This window comes from Sus scrofa, chromosome 1 (genome assembly GCF_054392235.1).
Source record: "Sus scrofa isolate SSC_HxYL_T2T_F1_AM1 chromosome 1, Sscrofa_HxYL_maternal_Yorkshire_Landrace_v2.0, whole genome shotgun sequence".
Taxonomy (NCBI): domain Eukaryota; kingdom Metazoa; phylum Chordata; class Mammalia; order Artiodactyla; family Suidae; genus Sus; species Sus scrofa.
Genome location: NC_139383.1, coordinates 14,058,200 through 14,070,431, shown reverse-complemented (window position 1 = coordinate 14,070,431; position 12,232 = coordinate 14,058,200). Strand labels below are relative to the sequence as shown.

The following is a 12,232-nucleotide window of genomic DNA, read 5'->3' as shown; positions in this document are numbered from 1 at the left end:
TATATAAAGTATATGTGTTATGAAAAATCATATAACCAAGCTTTGCTAGTATTATGTTTTCTGAGGTTAAAAAATGTGCTTTGTGGAGTTCCCATCGTGGCTCAGTGGTTAATGAACCCAACTAATATCCATGAGGACACGGGTTCGATCCCTGGCCTTGCTCAGTGGGTTAAGGATCCGGCATTGCCGTGAGCTGTGGTGTAGGAGGCAGACCCGGCTCGGATCTTACATTGATATGGCTGCGGCGTATGCTGGAAGTTATAGCTCCGATTAGACCACTAGCCTGGGAACCTCCACATACCGTGAGATTTGTCTAAAAAGACAAAAGACAAAAAAAGAGAAATGTTCCTTGTGGAATTCCCTAGTGGCACAGCGGGTTAAGTGTCTGGCATTGTCACTGCAGCGCTCCAGCTTGCTGCTGGGGAGCGTGTCTGACCTCTGGCCCAGGAATTTCCATATGCCATGGGCACAGCCAAAAAAAAAAAAGTGACTTATGATGTTGGCAACTTCCTTCAAGGCCATTTCTGTACCTGGCAGTCCACCAGCTGGGCCTCCATGTCCATGGGCTCCTTGGGTGTTCCCAGTGCAATGTCCAGAGTGGCTTTCGTGCTCAGGAGCCAGTGGTCCAGCTCGTCGGCTTCACAGCGATACCTCTGCAGGGCCTGCTCCTGTCTCTGTTCTTCCAACTGATCATTTAACTTCTCCTGATGAATTAAGTAGAATGGAAGACAGATGACCCTCAGGTAAAATCACTGGGATTCAACCACAGTAGAATAATGGGTCTCAGCTCTGGCTGCACAACCCAATCACCTGTGAAACTTTAAAAACGTACCTATGCTTTCCACATCACATTAAATCAGAATTTCTGAAGGTGAGCCTCAAGATCAGTTGTTTTTAAATACCTCTCCAATGATTCTAATGTGTGCCTAGAGTTAAGCATTCTTAGCTAATACACCTATAGTGCAAGGCCGACACCATGAATGACAGAGCTGATTAAGGACTAGAACAAAACAGTGGCATAAGACAGTAGGTAAATCAACAGCTACTTGATTTCAGTGCCTGGGAAACTATAGGGAGTTGTGGGGACTGTGGCGAACACATCCAGTCCACAAGAGAGCACACCACGAAGTTTCAGGAACTGATCCCCTAGAGGAGGGTGTGGCCCAGTGTTAGTTTCTTGAGAAAAGGCAAAAATTCAAAAATTTTGTTTAGCTTGCTGTTTTTTTTTTTTAATGATGGCAATTAATTCGTATTAAAAAATATGTCATTTCAAAACTCCAAAAGGGCTTCATAGTGTGATTAGGGACAATATCAATGAATTAAAAAGTTAATTCTAAAGATAATCTAAACATTTAAAAATTTTTTTAACAGTCTATTATTTTCTTTATTTTTTATTAAATTGTTTAAAATAGAGGAGACACATTGATTTTAAATTTCTCCAAAACAAGAAAATACATGAATGCGTGATCTGACTAATTTTATAAAAGGTAAAATGAGAACTAGCCTACATAGCCCACCCTAGGGTGATGATTGGATTATGGCATAATCAGCAGCTAAATAAAATAATATCATGTGGATAAATAACTGATTATATGCCAGAGAAGCTACTAGAGCCTAGAGATACAAGGAAAAGGACACTCTAAATTACAGGATCGACAATACGAATCTCATATATGTTTAGGGTCAGGAATTTAAAAGTAACAAACAAAAGGGAAAACGACATTTTCAACATATATGATATTGTGACTAAAATTTATCTCTCTGTTAAATAATAGTAAGGTTAAGTCCCATGAGAACCAGAACTGCAAGAATATTTTCCTGAATCAATGTGCTGGAATTGGCTGATGGTGACTAAGGGTTTATTCATTCCTAACCCCATTCGTAAAATGCTCGCATTTAAACACAGCAAACCATGAGGCGAACCTTCTACAATTCTTCTTTGCAAGGCTCCAGTCTACCAAGCATTTGCTGTCCAGTCTCAGTTCTGCATGAAACTGGGTGAAAAGGTGCATTCGTGGCTACACACTGACACAGGGCTCTGTTCACAAGGCCCTTCCCGACAAAATGCCAGCTTCTTTCGAGGGAGAGCAATAAACATGGCAATCACGGAAGCTGCCCACAGGCTTGTCCACGCCAGGCCAGGAGTTAAACTTGGACGTGGCGGGGGCGGGGGGGGGGGGCGCCCTCAGGGTGGCTCGTTACCTCCAAAAGCTGCCGTTTCCCTGCCGCCTTCATCTTGATGGTGGACATTCGCTCTGCCAGGACGGTGAGCGTGGACTGCAAGGCCAGCTGCTCCGCGGGGTCGGACTCGGGGGCCTCGGACACCAGCTCCTCTGCGAGGGCCGCCTGCAGCTCTCGGATTTCCTCTTGGAGCATGAGAATCTCATCCATCAAAGCCTGGGGGAAAGACTGTGGAATCACTCTCGTGTATGTATTTTGGGGGGACTGCAGAGACGTGGCACTCGCTGAGTCTCCTGGGACGGAGACTGGAGATACTCCACGGGGAAGTCCTTGAACCAACAAACAGGGGGCCTACTGACCTGCCTCTGTAAGTGACAGTATGCGAGTGAATGTCAGAAAATCGGATTCTAAGACCGTGTGTACCAGTTAACGCAGATGACTTTGAACAAGTTAATTCATCTTTCTGGTTTGCAACAGGTTCATCTGTAATCCATGCCGGGGTATGCTCAATTATGTCTGCGTCTACAAGTCTGTGTTGAAAATAAAACTCATCACTTTCTTCCTCCTCAACATTCTTCCCACTCCGAATTTCCCCAAGTCTGAAACAGCACTGCATTTTAATTACAAACTCACATTATACAAGACAGGAAAAATCTGTCATCTGTTTCCATGTTGTTACCCTCTCTTTATTTTTCTGTGTACATTATCTACTCCCATTTGTGATGTGGCTGTCCCTTCATGGGTAAAGAATTCCTTAGTGATGTCTTTTCTTTTCTTTTTTTTTTTTTTTTTTTTTGGTCGCATACGTGCCCAGGCCAGGGATCAAACCCACACTACAGCAGTGACAACTCCAGATCCCTAACCACTAGGCCACCAGGGAACCTCCCTACTTAGTGCTGTTATTTGATAAACAGAAGCAGTTCATTTTGTTGCAGTCTAGCATATCCATTAAATGGTACCATGAACTGGTTTGTCTCTAGTTCATTACAAGAAAAAGACAAATGCTATTATTTTTTTCTTTTTATGGCTGCACCCAGGGCATATGAAGCCTCCCAGGCTAAGGGTCAAATCAGAGCTGGAGCTGCTGGCCTATACCACAGCCACAGCAACACAGGATCCAAGCTGTGTCTGCGACCTACAGCATAGCTCATGGCAATGCTGGATCCTTAACTCACTGAGCTAGGCCAGGGATTGAACCTGTGTCCTCATGGATGCTAGTCAGATTTGTTTCCACTGAGCCACGATGAGAACTCCAGTAAATGTTAAATTTTTATAGCAACCTGCAGTTGACATATCTGAGCAGTATTTTATTTTATTTTACTAAAATATTGGTCTATGATGAGTTACAAAATAAAACAAAAAAAGTTATATACTGCAGATACTTTGAGAAGCAGTTTAAAAAATTTTTTTTTTAAATCTGCACATTTAGGTCTACAATCCACCCAAACTTAATTTTTGTGTCTAGTGTTAAGTAGCGATCAAAATTCTTTTTCTTTCTTATTGACACTGTATCATTTAGTGAGAAGGTGATTTTTTTTTTTAAGCCCACTGTTTTGAAGTATAATTTTGGGCATAAGCCAAGTGTCTGTGTAGGTGTGAGAGTGCTTCTGGCTTCTCATTCTGTTCCACGGACCCATTTGGCACCTGTATCAATACCACACTATCATAATCACCATAAACTTTATTATAAGTCTCACTCTCTGAAAGGATACAAATCTTTCCATGTTATTCACCTTCTTGAAGGATGTTTTGGCTATCCTAGACTCTTTCCATTTTAGATATACATTTTTCCCATATGTTTGCAGTATATTTTTGAATTCTCTTATCAATCTCCACCAAAGAATTTGCTAGGAGGTGTTCCCTGGTGGCTTAGTAGTTAAGGATTTGGCATTGTCACTGCTATGGCTCAGGTCACTGCTGTGGCATGGGTTCAATCCTGGGAACTTCCCCATGCCAAAAGAAAAAAAGAATTTGCTGGGATATTTTAATGGGATTGGAATAAATTTACAGACCATTATTATTCATTTTACATTCAACATGCTTTTCAAGGTCACATTTACAGCACCTCCCACCCACTCCTATTACCGTGCCAAAGTTTCAAAATCTGTGTTGCTCAGAAGAGCTCTTAGAATCTCCTTTTATCTGCTTCCCAGCCCTGCCACCCACAATCACATGGCTGGGTTTTGCACAATATGTTGGTAATTCACTCCACCCCTAAGTCACACATTGAAGAAAAAAGTGTCTAGGAGTTCCCACCGTGGCTCAGTGGTTAATGAACACAACCAGTATCCATCAGGACGTAGGTTTGATCTCTGGCCTGGATCAGTGAGTTGAGGATCCGGCGTTACCGTGAGCTGTAGTGCAGGTCGCAGATGTGGCTTGGATCCTGCATTGCTGTGGCTGTGGTGTAGGCCTGCAGCTACAGCTCCGATTCAACCCCTTGCCTGGGGACCTCCACATGCTGTGTGTGGGGCCCTAAAAAGACTAAAGACCAAAAAAAAAGTGTCTATTTCAAGTATGCACATAGTAGGTGCCCAACACATCTAGGTGAATTAATTCTGATTCATAATAAATAAAACAGGTACCTGAATCCTGAAGCAATGGGAGGGAGCCTTCAACATCCACTTAATCTCAGTGGAATTGACCAACCAGATGTTACAGAGAAGTGAATAACCAGTTTATTTCAAACTCACAATACTCTGCAACAGCTCTCTGAATGTTCTACAGTAAGTGATGAAAGAATTAGGACTCCTAGTGCTGTTCGTTTCCATACTGTGAGAGTCAAGACTCTCTATGCTTCAGTGTGCTCTCAAGAGAGTATTTTTGGAAGGATGCTATAGCTTTTAACTTCAGGATCCAGCAGCCAAGCTTACTGGGGTCAGGGTGGGGTTTTCTCTGGTGGTGATGTAAATGTTTTGAAACCAGACAGACAGGGTGATCATATGATATTGTGAAAGTACTAAAAGCCACCGAACCATACACTTTAAAATGGTTAATTTCATATGACATGAATTTCACTTCAATTAAAACAAACACACAAGGAGCTCTCGCCATGGTGCAGTGGTTAACGAATCCAACTAGGAACCATGAGGTTGTGGGTTCAATCCCTGGCTTTGCTCAGTGGGTTAAGGATCTGGCATTGCCGTGAGCTGTTGTGTAGGTTGCAGATGTGGCTCGGATCCCGAGTTGCTGTGGCTGTGGCGTAGGCCCGCGGCTATAGCTCCGATTTGACCCCTAGCCTGGGAACCTCCCTATGCCGTGGGAGCGGTCCTAGAAAAGGCAGAAAGACAAAAAAAAAAAAAAAAAAAAAAAAGGATCCGGCAGGCATATATGTCTTCACCCTGTAACTCTGTCTCTCTGTCTCAGCTGGTGGCCAGCTGCTTTCCTACATGCGACTCAAAATTAAGGAGAGGACATGAAATGTACCTCTTTGGGTTTCTGACTTGTCTTTACAAGGAGGACATGTGCATGGCCATTTGTGGTTTAGAGAAGTACCTTGGGCTTTTCTGAAACGACTTACTCTGGGGAGAACCTGGAGCTCATGTCCGCTGCAACACCAAAGGTGAAGGGGAATTTCATTGTGACTTTCAGAACTACCTATGTCAGCATGGTTCATTGTAAACGTTGAGCTGTTCTATAGATTAAAGAAACAGAATCAAAATAACCTCAGAGCTCTGGCTGCTAACCGTGATTAAGTCTGGGTGTGGCAAAGACAACACAGGCCCACGAAGCATTAGTTGCTCAGGATAACGAAGGTTCCAATTAGAGGGCTTAACACTCAGAACAACAGCCACAGGTCAGCTTATGAACTAAAGTCTTAAAATTAAGCCTATTGTACAATTTAAAGAGGGTAACAGGAAAGGCACAGCACTCCACCCAAATTCAGTAGATATAGACAAGTGTTTAGATGTAAAATGTAGGAATTAGATTAGCTCTTTAAAGAAACATTAATACTTCCAAGAGAGTGTTGGGGGAAAAAATAACAATTGAAGTATTTTTTATTCATTTTTAAAAAGTACAAAAAGCATCCTGGACTTTCTCACCCACATTCTGTTGCAATTTAGAAAGAGTAATTCTATATTACTTGAGATTTTTATTTTTTATTTATTTATTTACTTATTTATTTTTGGCTGCACCTGTGGCATGCAGAAATTCCAGGTTCAAGGACAGAACCTGAGCTACAGCAGTGACCTGAGACACAGCAGTGAGGACACCAGATTCCTAACCTGCTGAGCCACCAGAAAACTCGTATGTTACTTGAGATTTTTAAAATATCATTCCAGAAGCCAAGAACCAATTTAGACATTGTGATGCCACTAGGTTTTCATGTGGGCAGCTCTGTCCCAGAATTTGTAGAATTTAGGTACAGACAGCAAAAGTTAGCTAAAGTAGGTCAGATGGGAAATGTTAGATTTATGATGCTACATTATAGATTATAAATAATTATACATTATTTGTAATGTTCTCTCTAATTAGAGCATTAGTATAATTGTTAAGCTCAAATGATGGGTAATCATAGAATTAGCTACATCTCCTGGCTGCTATAATTGTTAGATTACCATTCCCATTTTAGAAAGGGACAAAAGTCAAGTGGTTGGCCTTAATTACAAGAAAAGTCAGAGGTTTATTTATAATTTATGATACTTAGCATTAATATGTCATTTTGAGTTTTCTCTATTAAGTCTCTTGAATAAAATAATAATTTTGCTCTACATTCAGTTTGTGTGTTTTCACGCCAATGCCTGAGAGGTAGGGTGTTGCTGGTGATTGGGAGCTAATTTGCATTTTAATTAGGAACTCTGGAAGGCAAAGCAGACCACCAGGATCCTGCTTTCATAGTCCCCAAATCCTGTGGGACCTGGTGAAAGGTCTTTGGGAGCTGTGGCCTGTCACCTGGTTCACAAGAATGATGAGCCCTGAACAAAGGCAGAGGGTGACCCGAAGGTACCCAAAAGTGGAGAGAGAGTCAAAGTCTGTGAACCCCCTCCTGGAACATTGGCTTCTGATAATCTGAGCCTTTGAGACTCCAATTCAGTCGAATCCAGACTTTGGATAGTTTATGCCAAATCTCTTTTGGTTGCTGAAAGGAAATTATAACCAAATGGATGAAAGTTCTCTTGTCTCTCCAGGTACAGTGAAGAACAGGTTAGGGGGTGGGGTGGGCAGACAGTGAGCTTCCTGGGGGGCTAAGGGGACAACCAACCCCTCCAGGTGACAATGAGGTGGCTGGTAACAATTAGACAACCTGAGCATCAGTTAGGGAGGACTGCAGTGCTCCGGGGAACACTGCCTGCTAGTAGGGAGCTAAGTCCTTGGTTTGATCCAGGTAAACAAAGGTTCATTCTGTTTTATTATTTATTTTATTTTTATTGCTCAACCAATTTATTACATTTGTAGTTGTACAATGAAGGTTCACTTTAATTTTATATTTTTAAAGCACCATTCTCAGGCCAGATGGACGATGGATAACTTTAGGAAAACAAAAAGACCCACAGAAGGTCATTTTACCAAAATAAGGCCTAATAATAGATGCTATACACTCTGATCTCTATCTTAACGAAGTTACAAATGTGTCAAAAACCTGAAACCACTATTTCTCAATGCGCTGCTGTCTCTAGATGAAATGTTCTCAGCTTTGTGTTATACCGCAAGATCCTTTATTGTAAAAAGAGTGCAATTTAATCTTAGATGACACATATAAACAAGCAAGGTATTCCAAGGTTATCCTGGAATATAAAGATTTTAAGTAGAGGAAAGGTAAAAGTATAGAGTTTCACTCTTAAATCTGATAAATGTCCCAGTATTTGATACATACGTCATACCTGCTTTTATAGCTCTTAATTTGCACCTAAAAATATCTTTCTCTTCCTCTGACTTTGATAAAGTTGCTACATGCTGCTCCTGAGTTCTGGTCAGGTGGATGCAGCATTTTCTTGAACCATGGTTACTGAATATTTAGGTGACTGAATACTTAGGTGGCACTTGGACCCAGTTACACCTGGTGGTACATTAATAGCACACCTGATAATGTTGCTACAGCATTAACCATATTTTAGTCTAGGCACTTTCTTAGCATGCATTTAATTTTTTTTCCACAGTCATGGTATGTGGAAATTCCTAGGCCAGGGATCAAACCAGCGCCACAGCAGTGACAATGCTAGGCCACCAGGGAACTCCAGCATGCATTTTAAATTGACGCATTTTTAGGAGTTCCTTGGTGGCCTATCCGTTAACGATTTGGTGTTGTCACTGCTGTGGCTTGGGTTCAGTCCCTGGCCTGGGAACTTCTACATGCCACAGGTATAGTCAAAAAAAAAAAAAAAAAAAAGACAGGAGTTCCCATCATGGCTCAGTGGTTAACAAATCCGACTAAGAACCAGTGGTTAACACCGACCTGTGGTGTAGGTCACAGCCACAGCTCAGACCATGTGTTGCTGTGGCTCTGGTGTAGGCCGGCGGCTACAGCTCTGTTTGGACCCCTAGCCTGGGAACCTCCATATGCTGCGGAAGCGGCCCAAGAAATGGCAAAAAGACAAAAAAAAAAAAAAAAAAAAAAAAGACAATAAACGGTGCATTTTTAACAATATATGAGTTAGGCTAATGTAATCATTTCTGTTTCTCACATGCTGCAGAAATGCTGTCTAGTTTCCCTTTTCAAGAATGATCCAAGTCTGGCACAAGCACAAGATTTTGCCTTGGTACCCATTATTCTTCAACTACTTCTTTGCCCACAGATGCCTGCAAGTTATTTTCTTAAGTGAAAAGGGGACCTGTGGGCACCTACTAGCTGTTTCTTCAAACAACAGTACTCACAGGGAGTTCCTGTAGAGGCTCAGCAGAAACGAATCCGACTAGTCCCATGAGGATACAGGTTCGATCCCTGGCCTTGCTCAGTAGGTTAAGAATCCGGCATTGGCGTAAGCTGTGGTGTAGGGTGCAGATGTGGCCTGCTTGGTGTAGGCCGGCAGCTGTAGCTCCGATTTGACCCCTAGCCTGGGAACCTCCATGTGCCCTGGGTGTGGCCCTAAAAAGCATCGAAAAAAAAAAAAAAAAAAAAGGCCCCTGAATCATAGTAGTTAATAAATGTTAAATATTAAAAAGAAAAAAACAACCAATACCCACAGAAGGTAGACATGGCTTAAAACACTGGTTCAAAACAGAATAAAAATAAGGGGGCAGTTTAAGGGGAATACACTTTGTGTAAAGTAGCAACACCAGGGTCTGAATTCCTTTCTTCCCCCCTTAGATCCCTCCCTGAAGCAACGTGGAAACAATCCCTTTGTTGGAGTCTTGTTTCCTCTGTCACAACTGCTGCGTTAAAAAACGCCAGCCAGCTCTCTCAAAGGCGTGCTTGGCCGGCCAATCCAGAAGACTGCATGGATTCCATCCTGCAGGAAACTGAGGTCATGGCTATTTTTACCTGGTGTTCGGCCATCTGGCTCTCTGGACTCCTGCCATGCTCGAGACTCTCGCTGAGTTTCATCTCGACGGCTTCCATTTTCGTGGAGATGGACTGCAGGGAGTCCTGGTACTTCTGCTGGCGCTCCAGCGCTTCATAGAGCGTGCGCTGCTTTTCGCTGATCTAAAGCAGAAAAGGGATATTACCAAACGCTCCCCAGCCCCTTATCTTCTGGATTACGACACTTCTTTCCTCACTGCTTTTCCTCCGTGACCCAACAGAGGGTATCCAACTGTCCCTGGGATGTGGAGACATTATGCATTTATTTCACAAGTCCGTCGCTCCAGTAATCGGTGCCTGGTGGGCTAAATAATTCCGCATTTGGAAGACCTACCACATTCTTTAAGGTTTCCCAAGAGCGCTGCAAATCATCCAGCTTAGCAGTAGCCGATGGCTCCAGTCCCGGCTCGTAGAGCTCCCGTGAGGGCAATGTGCTGGGGGGGATCCTGGCGGCTTCTGTCTGCAACCTCTCTGCAGACAAGGCTTGGTAATAAGCGATGTCCTGTGGCAAAAAGCACAGTGTTGGATTCAGGAGGAAGACAAAGTTTAAGGTCATGTTCTGGGTACAACTTGCCATGTGGAGAAAAGGTTTAGGATTTGTACCCGTCCCAGGGGGCTACACCAAGCATCGAGGTCAGATAACCCTTGTGACAAGAAGGTCACATCAAAGTACACTGTAGTTATTTTAGAATTTCACCTCATACCAAAAAAAATTAATTTATCAATATCAAGTTGCCCAAACTCATTCCTACTTATATTTGGTAAAATGGAAATACAAAGGATTTAAATGGTATACGCATTTAAAGACTGATTAACCAGTATAGCAAAAAAAGAGAATCTAAATGATCTATTTGCATGCTGTTTAATTTGGAATTCAGGTTGTGGCTCAGGGGGTTAAGAACCCAACGTAGTGTCCCTGAGGGTGTGGGTTCCATCGCAGGCCTTGCTCATCAGGTTAAGGATCCAGTGTTGCAGTGGCTGTGACTTAGGTTGGCAGCTGCCTCTGATTTGACCCTTAGCTCAGGAACATACACATGCCGCAGAGATGCAGGCATACAAAGAAAAAAGAAAAAAAAAATTGTTTAATGTACTGATTAAGGTTTTGAATAATTTTATTTATTTTTTAAATGATTTTTATTTTTCCATTATGGTTGGTTTACAAGGTGCTTTTTTTTTTTTTTTTTTTGGCTTTTTGTTTTTTTTAGGGCCGAACCCACAGCATACGGAGGTTCCCAGGCTAGGGGTCTAATCAGAGCTACAGCTGCCGACCTACACCACAGCTCACAGCAATGCCGGATCGTTAACCCACTGAGTGAGGCCAGGAATTGACCCACAACCTCATGGTTCCTAGTTGGATTCGTTAACCACTGAGCCACGACAGGAACTCCAACAAGTTTTGAATGATTTAAAAAAGTACTTGATTTAAATAAAATCGAATCTATAGAATGTCGTATTTTTTTTTTTCAGATACAGCCAGATCTTCAATATTAGTGAGTTTTATTATTCACAGAATTGAAACATTTTAATATTAAGTCAGGATAAATGTAATGGGAAAGTTAAAACCACTCTAAGAAACAAAGAATAAAGAGGGTTCCTTCGATTCGATTCCTGCAAGTACATAAGAAATAAAGTAAATGCTGAAAAATGAGGCTTTTGTATGTTTTTAATTTCTTGGGTAATAATAACATTACATATTTTATTAGTATTGATAATGGAATCTACTCTATCCAGATACATACTTTGTATGTTTTTCACTGTTTCTATGCTTAGCCGTATATTTATAGACAGTGAACTGGGGAGTAATGTTTATATTCTGGGAATTGCTATCATAAGGTTCACTACTTTTGCAATTGTACAAAGATAAAAAATTGGAGACTTATTGATAATAATGTTGGCAAAAAATATTGAAGAAGGCCCCAGATGCCCCAGAAACCAGGGCGAGAGCAGGAAAGAGCCTGGTGTCTTGAAGGTCTGCCAAGGGCGGAGGAGTCAGGGCCCCTGAGACTCCAGTTGAAATTCTCCTCCTAAGTAGCTGAAGGATTGGAGCAAGTCACTTGCATCTCACGCATCGGTTCCCTCACCCGCACAACACAAGGGTGGTTTCAAAGATTAAAGAAAGTGATGTTTGAGTGGCTGTGAGATCTTCTCCCCTCTCACTGCAGTTGCCAGGGCTTCCAGGTAAGCCCCCAACATTAACTGATGACACTGGAACAAGGAGACTGGGTCCTTTTCATTCCTGTCACTTATCTTTAATGGATTATCTTGGTATTTTCAAGTCCTTGACAGGCTCATAGCCATTCGTCCTCACCCACTTCCGCCCCTTGAACAAGATAGGCTGTCATCACCGAATGGATTCCCCCGAGTGTATTTCTGGCTGTGTCTGATTTATTTAAAGCCTTCTCTTGCCAACACCTCGGTTTCCTGTGCCCCTTTAACCTCTGCTTCAGCCACTTGGAAAACCCCAACCATGACTCAATCCAACTTTTCCTTCCAGAATGCATGTGCACACATAAACACACACATTCTCAAAGCCATTGAGCAGATAGACTCTAACTCCCGCAAATTTTCAAGTCTGTCTATATTGACTCACCT

At 42.2% G+C, this 12,232-nt stretch overlaps 1 protein-coding gene across 27 annotated transcripts in view; it reads right to left on the bottom strand.

Moving 5' to 3' along the window:
• Positions 1 to 12,232, bottom strand: part of SYNE1 (spectrin repeat containing nuclear envelope protein 1) — a 486,694-nt gene that overhangs the window by 153,315 nt on the left and 321,147 nt on the right. For all 27 annotated transcript variants that reach the window (XR_014844515.1, XR_014844516.1, XR_014844517.1 and 24 more), the window contains 4 exons: positions 9,975 to 10,142; positions 9,602 to 9,763; positions 2,203 to 2,397; positions 531 to 704 (listed from right to left, as the gene is read on the bottom strand). Coding sequence is in view for 23 of the 27 variants with exons in the window: in XM_085023506.1 (XP_084879632.1) it covers positions 531 to 704; positions 2,203 to 2,397; positions 9,602 to 9,763; positions 9,975 to 10,142 (699 nt within the window). In the remaining 4 variants the exon portion in view is untranslated. The remainder of the gene's footprint in view (positions 1 to 530; positions 705 to 2,202; positions 2,398 to 9,601; positions 9,764 to 9,974; positions 10,143 to 12,232) is intronic.